The sequence below is a fragment of the Salvelinus alpinus genome, chromosome 7, assembly GCF_045679555.1.
Source record: "Salvelinus alpinus chromosome 7, SLU_Salpinus.1, whole genome shotgun sequence".
NCBI lineage: Eukaryota > Metazoa > Chordata > Actinopteri > Salmoniformes > Salmonidae > Salvelinus > Salvelinus alpinus.
Genome location: NC_092092.1, coordinates 61,643,120 through 61,656,003, shown reverse-complemented (window position 1 = coordinate 61,656,003; position 12,884 = coordinate 61,643,120). Strand labels below are relative to the sequence as shown.

At 40.4% G+C, this 12,884-nt stretch overlaps 1 protein-coding gene across 6 annotated transcripts in view; it reads right to left on the bottom strand.

Annotated features, from left to right (window-relative positions):
* Positions 1–9,356, bottom strand: part of LOC139581439 (hepatic and glial cell adhesion molecule-like) — a 34,196-nt gene extending 24,840 nt beyond the window's left edge. The window contains exons 1-5 of one of the 6 annotated variants that reach the window (XR_011676218.1): positions 9,119–9,356; positions 8,477–8,809; positions 7,851–8,105; positions 7,500–7,643; positions 5,963–6,039 (exon numbers count right to left, since the gene is read on the bottom strand). Coding sequence is in view for 5 of the 6 variants with exons in the window: in XM_071411202.1 (XP_071267303.1) it covers positions 7,500–7,643; positions 7,851–8,105; positions 8,477–8,809; positions 9,119–9,167 (781 nt within the window). In the remaining variant the exon portion in view is untranslated. The remainder of the gene's footprint in view (positions 1–5,962; positions 6,040–7,499; positions 7,644–7,850; positions 8,106–8,476; positions 8,810–9,118) is intronic. The other 5 variants (XM_071411202.1, XM_071411204.1, XM_071411203.1 and 2 more) reach the window with 5 other exon arrangements.
* Positions 9,357–12,884: the final 3,528 nt, after the last annotated feature.

The following is a 12,884-nucleotide window of genomic DNA, read 5'->3' as shown; positions in this document are numbered from 1 at the left end:
TAGGACTTCATGTTACACAATACATGTATTTATTGTTCGGTAAAGTTCATATTTATATACAAAAATCTGAGTTTAGGCAAGACGCTACTGTCTCACTTGGCAAAAAGCCTGAGAAAATGCAGAGCGCCATATTCAAATTAATTACTATGAAATTACTATAAAATCAAACTTTCATTAAATCACACATGAAAAAAACACAAATTAAAGCTATACTGGTTGTGAATCCAGCCAGCGTCAGAATTCAAATAGGCTTTTCGGCGAAAGCATACGATGCTATCATCTGAGTATAGCAACATTGTAAACAAAGAGAGATACGCATATTTCAACCCTGCAGACGCGACACAAAACGCAGAAATAAAAATATAATTCATGCCTTACCTTTGACGAGCTTCTGTTGTTGGCACTCCAATATGTCCCATAAACATCACAACTGGTCCTTTTGTCTGATTAATTCCGTCGATATATATCCAAAATGTCCATTTATTTGGCGCGTTTGATCCAGAAAAACACAGGTTCCAACTTGCTCAAACGTGACGACAAAATATCTCAAAGGTTACCTGTAAACTTTGCCAAAAAATTTCAAACTACTTTTGTAATACAACTTTAGGTATTTTCTAACGTTAATAATCGATAAAATTGAAGGCGGGATGATCTGTGTTCAATACAGGATTAAAACCAAATGTAGCATGCCTTCTGGTCATGCGCTTCAATCAAACAGGACACCTAGAGTGACTAGACTTCAAGATGGCCGTATTTCTTCATTACACAAAGGAATACCCTCAACCAATTTCTCAGGACTGTTGACATCCAGTGGAAGCCGTAGGAACTGCAAGCAATTCGCTTAGAAATCTGGTTTCCCAATGAAATCTCATTGAAAAGAGAGTGACCTCAAAAAATAAAAAATCCGAATGGTTTGTCCTCGGGGTTTCGCCTGCTAAATAAGTTCTGTTTAACTTCTTATGGGTGCAGGTGCAGTATTGAGTAACTTGGAAAAAGGTGCCCATTTCAAACGGCCTCGTACTCAATTCTTGCTCGTACAATATGCATATTATTATTACTATTGGATAGAAAACACTCTCTAGTTTCTAAAACCGTTTGAATTATTTCTCTGAGTGAAACAGAACTCATTCTGCAGCCCACTTCCTGACAGGAAGTGAGATTTCTGAAATCGAAGTCTCTGTTCAAGGGCTTGCCTATAAATGGGCATGATACGTATTGGTATACATGCACGTCATACACCTTCCCCTAGATGTCAAGAGGAAGTGAGAGAAGAAATGAAGTGATTATCTTGGTCTGAGGTGGAATAAATCCTCTTGGAATGACGTGTCCACCATTTCCTGTTTTTTCGAAAGCGCAAAGATGAACCTGGAATCGCCTTCTGGAAAGCTGTCGTTATAGGCGAATACTATCTCCGGCTATGATTTTATTTGATACATGTTACAATATCATCGTAAATTATGTTTTTTCAAAATAGTTTTATGAGATTATTGAAATTTATTCGGGACGTTAGGCGTGTTGGGTTGTTTGACTTTGTTCACGAAGGAGAGCTTCGCGCCACTGGGCCAGTGTGCTTGCTAATTCAAGAGGGAAAGAGGTCGTTCTAAATCCAAACAACGACTGTTCTGGACAAAGGACCCCTTGTACAACATTCTGATGGAAGATCACCAAAAGTAGGACCCATTTTGGGATGCTATTTCATATATCTGTCGAACTGTGCTATCGCTACCGTTTGCCTTGAATCAATGCTGTTGTGTGTTAGCTATTGTAGTAAGCTAATATAACGCTATATTGTGTTTTCGCTGTAAAACACTTAAAAAATCTAAAATATTTGCTGTATTCACAAGATCTTTGTCTTTCATTTGCTATACACCATATATTTTTCAGAAATGTTTTATGATGAGTATTTAGGTATTTGACGTTGGTGTCTGTAATTACTCTGGTTGCTTCGGTGCTATTTCTGACGGTAGCAGTGACGGTAGCATCAATGTAAAACTGATTTATACCTCAAATATGCACATTTTTCGAACAAAACATAGATTTATTGTGTAACATGTTATAGGACTGTCATCTGATGAAGTTGTTTCTTGGTTAGATCTTGGTTAGTTAGGTTGGCTTTGTGCATGCTACCTGTGCTGTGAAAAATGTCTGTCCTTTTTTGTATTTGGTGGTGAGCTAACATAAATATACGTGGTGTTTTCGCTGTAAAACATTTTAAAAATCGGACATGTTGGCTGGATTCACAAGATGTTTATCTTTCAAATGCTGTATTGGACTTGTTAATGTGTGAAAGTTAAATATTTCTAAAAAATATATTCTGAATTTTGCGCCCTGCACTTGAGCTGGATGTTGTCATAATTGTACCGGTGTCGGGCTTGCAGCCTGAAGAAGTTAACTCACAGACATGATTCAAACAGTTTTAGAAAATTCAGAGTGTTTTCTATCCAAATCTACTAATAATATGCATATCTTATCTTCTGGGGATGAGTAGCTGGCAGTTGAATTTGGGTATGCTTTTCATCCAAACGTGAAAAAGCTAACCCCCTACCCTAGAGAAGTTAAGGTCCCTGATGTGTCTCTGGAAGGAGATCCTCGCCCTGAGGTCGTCTACTTTATTGTCCAGGGACTGAACATTAGCAGGTAAAATACTCTGAAGCAGGGGGTGGTTTGCAAGCCTCCTGAGTCGGTTTAGGATTCCACTCCGAATTCCTCTTCTTTGCCGGCGGCGTCTTGGAGCAGCCTCTGGGATATGTTCAATTGCCCTGTGGGGTACTGATAGAATAATTTGTATGTTTTGGGATAATGGCTAAAGTATTCCACTCTGAAATTGTATAACGGTGTGAAATGTTTGAGAATCATAAGAGGATAATCTGAGGATGTGTGTAGCTCTGTTTGAATTATGATACTGGGGTATTATATTATTTTGTAGGGATGTAAGCAGGGAGAGGTTGTAAAACAGATAGTGGAAAACCATTAGAGGTTTTCTTTTTTTTTTCTTTTTTTTTTTTTAAATTTTATTCCCTTTTCTCCCCAATTTTCGTGGTATCCAATCGCTAGTAATTACTATCTTGTCTCATCGCTACAACTCCCGTACGGGCTCGGGAGAGACGAAGGTCGAAAGTCATGCGTCCTCCGAGGCACAACCCAACCAAGCCGCACTGCTTCTTAACACAGCGCGCCTCCAACCCGGAAGCCAGCCGCACCAATGTGTCGGAGGAAACACCGTGCACCCGCCTCCCTCAGTTAGCGCGCACTGCGCCCGGCCCGCCACAGGAGTCGCTGGTGCGCGATGAGACAAGGATATCCCTACCGGCCAAACCCTCCCTCACCCGGACGACGCTAAGCCAATTGTGCGTCGCCCCACGGGTCTCCCGGTCGCGGCCGGCTGCGACAGAGCCTGGGCGCGAACCCAGACTCTGGTGGCGCAGCATAGCACTGCGATGCAGTGCTCTAGACCACTGCGCCACCCGGGAGGCCCCATTAGAGGTTTTCTAACCAAGAGGGCCCCAACGGGGGAGGGGAAGTGAAAGCTTTGAAGAATGTGACAAGATTGATGATTCTTTCTCTATAATGTGGTTAGTGGAAAAGTACTGGTTGTTTGAGAAGGGAGTGACCTAAAGATAGGAATGTGTGTGTATATTATAAAAGGACTGAGTCCTCATTTTTGTCTTTCGAGCTCTCATGAATAAACTGCACGAACATTTTGCATAAGCTGAGTCTTTACCTAATTCTTATTAACCCTAGCTTTACAACCTAGGGGGAATTGGTCAAAGCTATAGTGATTGTTCATCATTGGGATTGAGAATTCTCGTGACAGGTACGAAAAAAGGATCCAATTTGTAAAATTCCTGATCGTAAATGCTGGTGATTTACCACATCTCTGATATCCAAAAGTTCTTCCCGGCTGTATGAAATGACACAAAAAAACGTTCTGGGCTAATAAACTAAGAACTAGCACACAAAAAAGCTAAATACTGCAGAGTTGCATAGGAGCTAGAAGCAGAGCTCCCATGTCTGTCGGCGCCATTTTGCCATCTGGCTTGATAATATATGTGATATCAACAGAGAGGTATATTTTTGGGGTGATTTCAATATTGACTGGCTTTCATCAAGTTGCCCACTCAAGCAAAAGCTTCAAACTGTAACTAGTGCCTGCAACCTGGTTCAGGTTGTCAGTCAACCTACCAGGGTAGTTACAAACAGCACAGGAGTTAAATCATCAACATGTATCACATCTTTACTAATGCAACTGCTTTGAAGCAGTATTCAAATCCATTGGATGTAGTGATCACAATATAGTAGCCACATATGGGAAAACCAAAGATCCAAATGCTGGGCCTAATATTGGGTATAAGAGGTCACACGATAAGTTAGTAGTGATTCTTATGTTGAAGATGTAAAAAATATTTGCTGGTCTGTGGTGCAATGAGGAGCAACCAGACGCTGCACTTGACACATTTATGAAATTGCTTTTTCCAGTTACGAATAAACAGGCACCCATTAAGAAAATGACTGTAAGAAATGTTAAATCCCCTTGGAAAGGCGAGAAATTGAAAAATGGTATGGTTGATACGGATGTGGCAAAAGGAATGGCAAATAAGTCAGGCAGCCCCACCGATTGGCAAACGTACTGCAAATTGAGAAATCATGTGACTAAACTGAATAAAAATATAGAATCTATACCATGAAAAAAAGATATATGACATAAACATTGATAGTAATAAACTTTGCAACACCTTAAATGAAATTTTGGGCAAAAAAGGGAAACTCAGCTCCATCATTCATTGAATCAGATGGCTCATTCATTACAAAACCCACTGATATTGCCAACTACTTTAATGATTTCTTCACTTGCAAGATTAGCAAACTTAGGCATGACATGCCAGCAACAAATGCCAACACTACACATCCAAGCAGAACAGACCAAATTATGAAACACAAGCATTGTAATTTTGAATTCCGTAAAGTGAGTGTGGAAGATGTGAAAAAATGATTGTTGTCTATCAACAATGACAAGCCACCAGGGTCTGACAACTTGGATGGAAAATTACTGAGGATAATAGCAGACGATATTGCCACTCCTATTTGCCATATTGTCAATCTAAACCTACTAGAAAGTGTGTGCCCTCAGGCCTGGAGGGAAGCAAAAGTTATTCCACTACCCAAGAATAGTAAAACCCCCTTTACTGGCTCATATAGCCAATGTGTCTATGTATGTGGATGACTCAACACTATCCATGTTAGCTACTACAGCGACTGAAATGACTGCAACACTTAACAAAAAGCTGCAGTTTGTTTCAGAATGGGTGGCAAGGAATACGTTTGTCCTAAATATTTCAAAAACTAAAAGCATTGTATTTGGGACAAATCATTCACTAAACCCTAAACCTCAACTAAATCTTGTAATGACTAGTGTGGAAATGGAGTAAATTTAGGCGACTAAACTGCTTGAAGTAACCCTGGATTGTCATAAATGTCAATGGAGAGCTAACATTAATAATATGCATGTCAATCTCTCATGGCTCAAAGTGGAGGAGAGATAGACTTCATCACTACCTGTTTTTGTAAGAAGTGTTGACAAGCTGTTTAAACTAATAGCACACAGCTCGGACACCCATGCATACCCCACAAGACATGCCACCAGAGGTCTCTTCACAATCCCCAAGTCCAGAACAGACTATGGTAGGCGCACAGTACTACGTAGAGCCATGACTACATGGAACTCTATTCCACATCATCAGGTAACTAATGCAAGCAGTAGAATCAGATTTAAAAAATGAAAATACACCTTATGGAACAGCGGCTACTGTAAGAGACACACACACAGGTACAGACAAACACATACGCACACAAACGCTAGCACATGCACTCTACACACACACTTCCATTGTAATATTGTTGTATGGTCGTATTCTACATTTTGTATTGCAGATATGTAGTGGTGTAATAATGTTGTATGACGTACTGTTTATCTTTTGTTCCTTAATGTGTTTGGACTCCAGGAAAACTAGCTGCTGCCTTGGCAACAGCTAATGGGGATCCCTAATAAATAACAATACATACAGTTAACATATATAAACCCTGGTGGCAATAAAACATTTAAAGGAATCACACATCTCATATAGTTGAGATGTGACAAATGCTATGATGCTGCTACTTCAAGAGGGTCGTTCCGTGAAATTAGTCCCTTTTGGGTAGTGTAACCTGAAAATGAATCATTAATCTCTCGAGTGGCTAGATGTTCTTTACCATTTGGCCATCAGATTTGCCACCAATGCTCCTTATAGGACACATCACTGCACTCTATACACCTCTGTAAACTGGTCATCTCTCAAGACCCACTGGTTGATGGTTATTTATAAAACCCTCTTTTGGCCTCACTCCCGTTTATCTGAGATATCTACTGCAGCCCACATCCAACACCGGTTCTACCAGTCACATTCTTTAAAAAGTCCCCAAAGCACACACATCCCTGGGTCGCTCCTCTTTTCAGTTCGCTGCAGCTAGCGACTGGAACGAGCTGCAACAAACACTCAAACTGGACAGTTTTAACTCAATCTCTTCATTCAAAGACTTAATCACTCTTACTGACAGTTGTGGCTGCTTTGTGTGATGTATTGTTGTCTCTACCTTTTTGTTCTTTGTGCTGTTGTCTTTGCCCAACTGTGCCCAATAATGTTTGTACCATGTTTTGTGCTGCTACCATGTTGTGTTGCTACCATGTTGTTGTTGTTATGTTGTGTTGCTACCATGCTGTGTTGTAATGTGTTGCTGCCTTGCTATATTGTTGTCTTAGGTCTGTCTTCATGTAGTGTTGTGTTGTCTCTCTTGTTGTGATGTGTTTTGTCCTATATTTATATTGTATTTTTTTATTTATTATTATTTACTAATCCCAGGCCCAAATCATTTATTAATGATTATTATTTATTAATCCCAGGCCCAGGCTTTTTTGCCTTTTGGTAGGCCGTCATTGTAAATAAGAATTTGTTCTTAACTGACTTGCCTAGTTAAATAAAGGTTAAATAAAAATAAATAAAAAACAATTACATGAAATAAAGACAAATCTTCAGAAATTACTTTGGCAAAGCAACAAAATAAGGCTTTACAATAATGGTGAACACTGGGAGACATTTTGGGATTAAGTGGGATAAAATCTTTCTAGAAGTCACAGAGGGTGACAGAGGGACGTGTCAAAATGCTGCATTTTGGCAGGATAGCAACTGTTTTTTCATATAGAAAATCGGAGATATTGAATTCTCTATGTGGTCTGTATTGAAGAAAAGATCAAATAGGGACTAATTTTGTGGAACGACCCTAGAGGTCATGATTATGATGATGATGCCGATGACGTCAATCACCATCATCATCATCATCATCATCATCATCATCATCATCATTATCATCATAAATATAATATTGTATTATTTTGCATGATGTGTCTGTTAAGCTAAACATAATGACACAGAGTACATCATTGAAAATATCCTGCCCCTGGCCCTTACCAGTGGAGGTTTTACTGACGGGAGCCTCAGTCACAGTCACAGTCGCCACTGTTGTAGGCTCAACACACAGGGTATTACCAGTGGCATTCACCCACTCTGATACCTTTGTCCCGTTGGATAAGGTGCAGGTAACATATATCAGCCCTGTAGGCAATCCAAACAACAGTAATCACATGCGTATCTGAATTACATGTAAATACTGGCAAATGGATAGTGCTGTTTCGAAACAGGTAAATTCTTATTGATAAGAATTGATCATTGATCATTATAATCATCATCATTATTATCATTAATCATTGATATTGTTGATCATAATGTTTTTTAAACAAAGTAAATTAAACAGTAGATTACCTGGACAAGGTAAGATTCTCCTGCTGACAGTATCACTGCTGATGTAGTTTCTGATGGTACAGGTGAGATTTCCTGACAGGCCTTTCTTCAGAGTGATGGTGTTTGTCTCTTCACCAGGAGAGGTCTCAGTGTCTCTCAGCGTCTGTCCATCCAGAGTCCAGCTGTACTGGGGACCATCCCCCTCAGAGGAGCAGAACACCCTCATCTCTCCATGGGACAGACACTCAGAGGACAGCTGAGGAGAGGACACTGGAGCTGTGGGGGAAGAAGGATACGTAACTGTAGTAAGAGGGCAAAACATATTAGAACACAACACCAGCCATTCTTCTTGAAAGCCACAGAAACTACTGTAGTCAACAGAAGCAGCAGATTCATGACACATAATGATTGCATTTCAAATAACCAACAGATGATTTAATGTTGATGGATGTGGTTATGACTCTATGTACCAACTACAGTAGACTATGAAAATAAAATGACTCCATGGTTACACATAAAATGCATTTCTCATTATTTGTATTATTATGTCGTCACATATTTGTAGTTCAGCCAGAGCAATAGCTTGTCAAAGTTGTCATATGTAATAATTATTTGGAAAGTTATTATTTGGAAAGTTAGTTATTTACCTTCGATGAACAGTTGTAGTCCTCTGGTCCCTGATGCTAACCCTACTGAATTAAATGTTTCTATCAGGTATTCACCAGAATCCGTACTTCTTGTGTTATTTAACCTAAATGTCCCATTGTTTATAAAGAAGTGTACTCTAATCGGGGTGTCTCTTATTACCCATTTGTCCTTCTTCGTTTTGAGTATCTCTGTTTTAGCACCAGTTGAGCCTTTCAAAAATGAGAGTTGATCATATCTCGTGGCATCAGTCACCAGCTGGAGATAGACAGTTCCTCCCAGAGCTCCATAACACTGAGATCCATTTTCTCTAGCATCACAGGAAGTCTCCAAGCCTGAAGATCAAGAAGATAAGACACTGTAGTGACTATCACTGTTCTAACCCATGTCAAGTCATGTATCATTTTTCAGATGAGCATACAAGTGACTAACAGTATAACCAAACCAACAGCATCAACATAATAGGGATCATTAAGTCAGTGATCATTATCATGGGACAGTGAGTAAAGAGACAACTGTCTTCTATCGTGTTCTGAATATTGTCTATTATCATCCGTCATTTCTGCTTCATGATATACAAGACTCCTGATATTATATTCTGATAAAGGAAGAGGAAAACCAACACCTATAAAGATGTTTCTTACCATGAGACACTCCTGCTGAGATCACCAACATTCCTAAAACAGCCTCCATGTCTCTTCACAACGCAGGGTCTCAGTTTATCAAATTAACTTCAGTTCTTCAACAATATTTTCTAATCAGAGCTGAATTTCCATAACCTGGCAATGTTTTACAGCATAAACAAAACCAATGCAAGGAAAGTAGGAGAGATAGCTGTTCCTGCCACTCAGAATAATTCAACCAGTTTGTGACAAGCATAAGAAGAAGTGTAATTTTGACCCTAATCATAGGTTCCGACAGAGGAAAGAGGAAGGGCCACGTCACAGTTTCACTTCTTCATTGTATAAACAGCCAGGCTGGCTTCATGTCTCCTGTGTGATGGATTTAGACAGGATGTCAAAAATGTGATAATTGATGCTACTTTTGAGTGTGAAGAAGAGATGTTGGAGCCTGAGAAAATAACAACTCATTGGTTGTGTCATGACAGTGGTCAGCTCTCACACACTGCTGTCCAACACTGACGTGAAGACATTACCTTCTTCACAATTAGTAGGCTCTTTCACTCCATACATGAAGAAGTGAGAGAGAGAGGTAGAAAAACAGGTATTTGAGAGGAGGAGAGGTGAGAGAAATAAGAAGTGAAACAGAGAGGACCAGCAGATCAAAGTCCAATGTTTCCCTAATGGTGGTTTGTGACTCTCTGGTGTCTTCAACCGGCTACAACTGATTCCTTTTGGGTTGCAGCTGTTGGCTAGACACAATAACATGCTGTAGATGGAAATGGTTAGTATGACTGTATGTTGAGATTTTAAAGGGTATAAACATGTTCAATCTATAACAGAAGGACTCACTACGGCCGGTGTATACTGTTTAGTTGTTGGGTTGTTCATGTACATTTCATGTACTTCACCGTAGGGATGGTATTGGCCAGGTGATGAGTGGTGCCTGGTTTCCTCCAGACGTGGCGCTTGGCGTTCAGGCCAAAGAGTTCAATGTTGGTTTCACCAGACAAGAGAATCTTGTGTCTCATGGACTGAGAGTCGCAGAGATGGGATAATGTGGAAGATAGGCAACACCTGGAGGGGGTGGAGACAAGCACAAAGACAGGTGAAACAGATCAGGGTGTGACACATAGACAAACATATATGCATCACAGAATGAAGAAAACTGTAGCCTCTTACTCAGGGCCGCTAGGGCCGTTATGGGCGGGCCTTAGGGGGCCTGGCCCTGACCACGGTACCTCCTTTCCCGTCCAAATAAAATGTTTTAATATTAATAATTTATTGGACCGAGACGGCCGCCGACAGAAAGACGCATCAATCCCAGATAAAGACAGAGGGGTGATAGTAGTTTCAGCCACTTGCGAATTGAAGGATAGTTGGCGGGTGCAGAGTGCACTGTTCAGATGATGGAATTATTTTGGACGAACATGCAAAGGTAACCTACATTTGAAGTGATTTATTTGGTAATCAGATGAATCCATCAAGACTGGTTGTATTCATGCCACACTTAAAGGTAATACATTTTTACATGTAATTATACAGTGCATTCGGAAAGTATTCAGACCCCTTGACTTTTTTCACATTTTGTTACTTTACAGCCTTAATCTAAAATGTATTTAAAAAAATAAATACTCATCAATCTACACAATATTCCACAATGTGACGACCCTCCCACTCTGTCTGCCGTGTTCTTTCTCTTTGCTCTTGTTTTCCTTATTAGGATGTCGGAGGGCGGAGCTGGGAGGGTCGTCAGCGACATGGGATACACCTGGGCCCGGGTGTGTCCCAGGATAAATACACCACTTCCCCATTCATTGAGGAGACTCTCTCCATGCAGACCAACTGATAGATTTTGTATGTGGCATTTTTGTTTGTTTGTTTGTTTGTTTGTTTGTTTGTTTGTTTGTTTGTTTGGGCACATTTCAACACCCCTCATTATCACATTTATGCACGCAAACACTCACTTACACTACTGATTACTGAGTATACACACCATTGTTAATTGTATTTAGTTTACTTCAGTTAATACATATATTTTGTTTTTCCTTATCTCCACGTTGTCTCCCTATTTGTTACAAACTTCGAGCCTGTTCGTGACAACAATGACAAAGTAAAAACGTTTTAATTTTTTTAATTTTAGCAAATGTATTTAAAATAAGAAACTGACATATCACATTTACATTGGTATTCATACCCTTCACCCAGTATTTTGTTGAAGGACCTTTGGCAGCGATAACAGCTTTGAGTCTTCTTGGGTATGATGCTACAAGCTTTGCACACCTGATTTGGGGAGTTTCTCCCATTCTTCTCTGCAGATCCTCTCAAGCTCTGTCAGGTTGGATGGGGAGCGTTGCTGCACAGCTCTTTTCAGGTCTCTCCAGAGATGTTCGATTGGGTTGAAGTCCGGGCTCTGGCTGGGCCGTACAAGGAAAATCAGAAACTTTGCTCCGTTCATCTTTCCCTCGATCCTGACTAGTCTCCCAGTCCCTGCTGCTGAAGAACATCCCCACAGCATGATGCTGCCACCACCATGCTTCACCGTAGGGATGGTGCCAGGTGTTCTCCAGACGTTACGAAGAGTTCAATCTTGTTTCTCATGGCCTGAGAGTCCTTTAGGTGCCTTTTGGCAAACTCCAAGCGGGCTGTCATGTGCCTTTTACTGAGAAGTGACTTCCTTCTGGAAACTCTACGTTAAAGGCCTGATTGGTGGAGTGCTGCAGAGATGGTTGTCCTTCTGGAAGCTTCTCCCATCTCTACAGAGGAACTCTGGAGCTCTGTCAGAGTGATTATTGGGTTCTTGGTCACCTCCCTGACCAAGGCCCTTCTCAACCGATTGCTCAGTTTGGCAGGGCGGCCAGCTCTAGGAAGAGTCTTGGTGGTTCAAAACTTATTCTATTTAAGAATGATAGAGGCCACTGTGTTCTTGGGGACCTTGAATGCTGCAGAATTGTTTTGGTACCCTTCCCCCGATCTGTGCCTCAACACAATCCTGTCTTGGAGCGCTACGGACAATTATTTCGACCTCATGGCTTATGGTTTTTGCTCTGACATGCACTGTCAACTGTGGGACCTTATATAGACAGGTGTGTGCCTTTCCAAATCATGTCCAATCAAATAAATTTACCACAGGTGGACTATAATCAAGTTGTAGAAACATCTCAAGGATGATCAATGGAAACAGGATGCACCTGAGCTCAATTTCGAGTCTCATAGCAAAGAGTCTGAATATTTATGTAAATAAGGTATTTATGTTTTTTTTAAATAAAATTTGCTAAAAATGCGTTTTTCTTTGTCATTATGGTTTATTGTGTGTAGATTGATGAGGATAAAACATTATTTAATCCATTTTAGAATAAGGCTGTAACGTAACAAAATGTAGAGAAAAGAAAGGGTTCTGAATTCTTCCGAATTAACTGCATATAAAGTGTATTAATTACATTGCTAGAATATTGCAGTCAAAATGACTGCACATTAGCTTGAAGGGGGTCCCTCGAGGCCCAGCGTTTATAGTATTTAAAAAAAAATGTGCAAGGATGTCACGTTCCTGACCTGATTTCTGTTAGTTTGTGTATGTGTTAGCTGGTCAGGACGTGAGTTTGGGTGGGCAGTCTATGTTTTCTGTTTCTATGTTGGTTAATGGGTGACCTAATATGGTTCTCAATTAGAGGCAGGTGGTTTTCATCTCCTCTGATTGAGAATCATATTAAGGTAGGTGGTGTCACATTGTTTGTTTGTGGGTGGTTGTCTCCTGTGTCTGTCTATGTTGCACCATACGGGACTGTTTCGT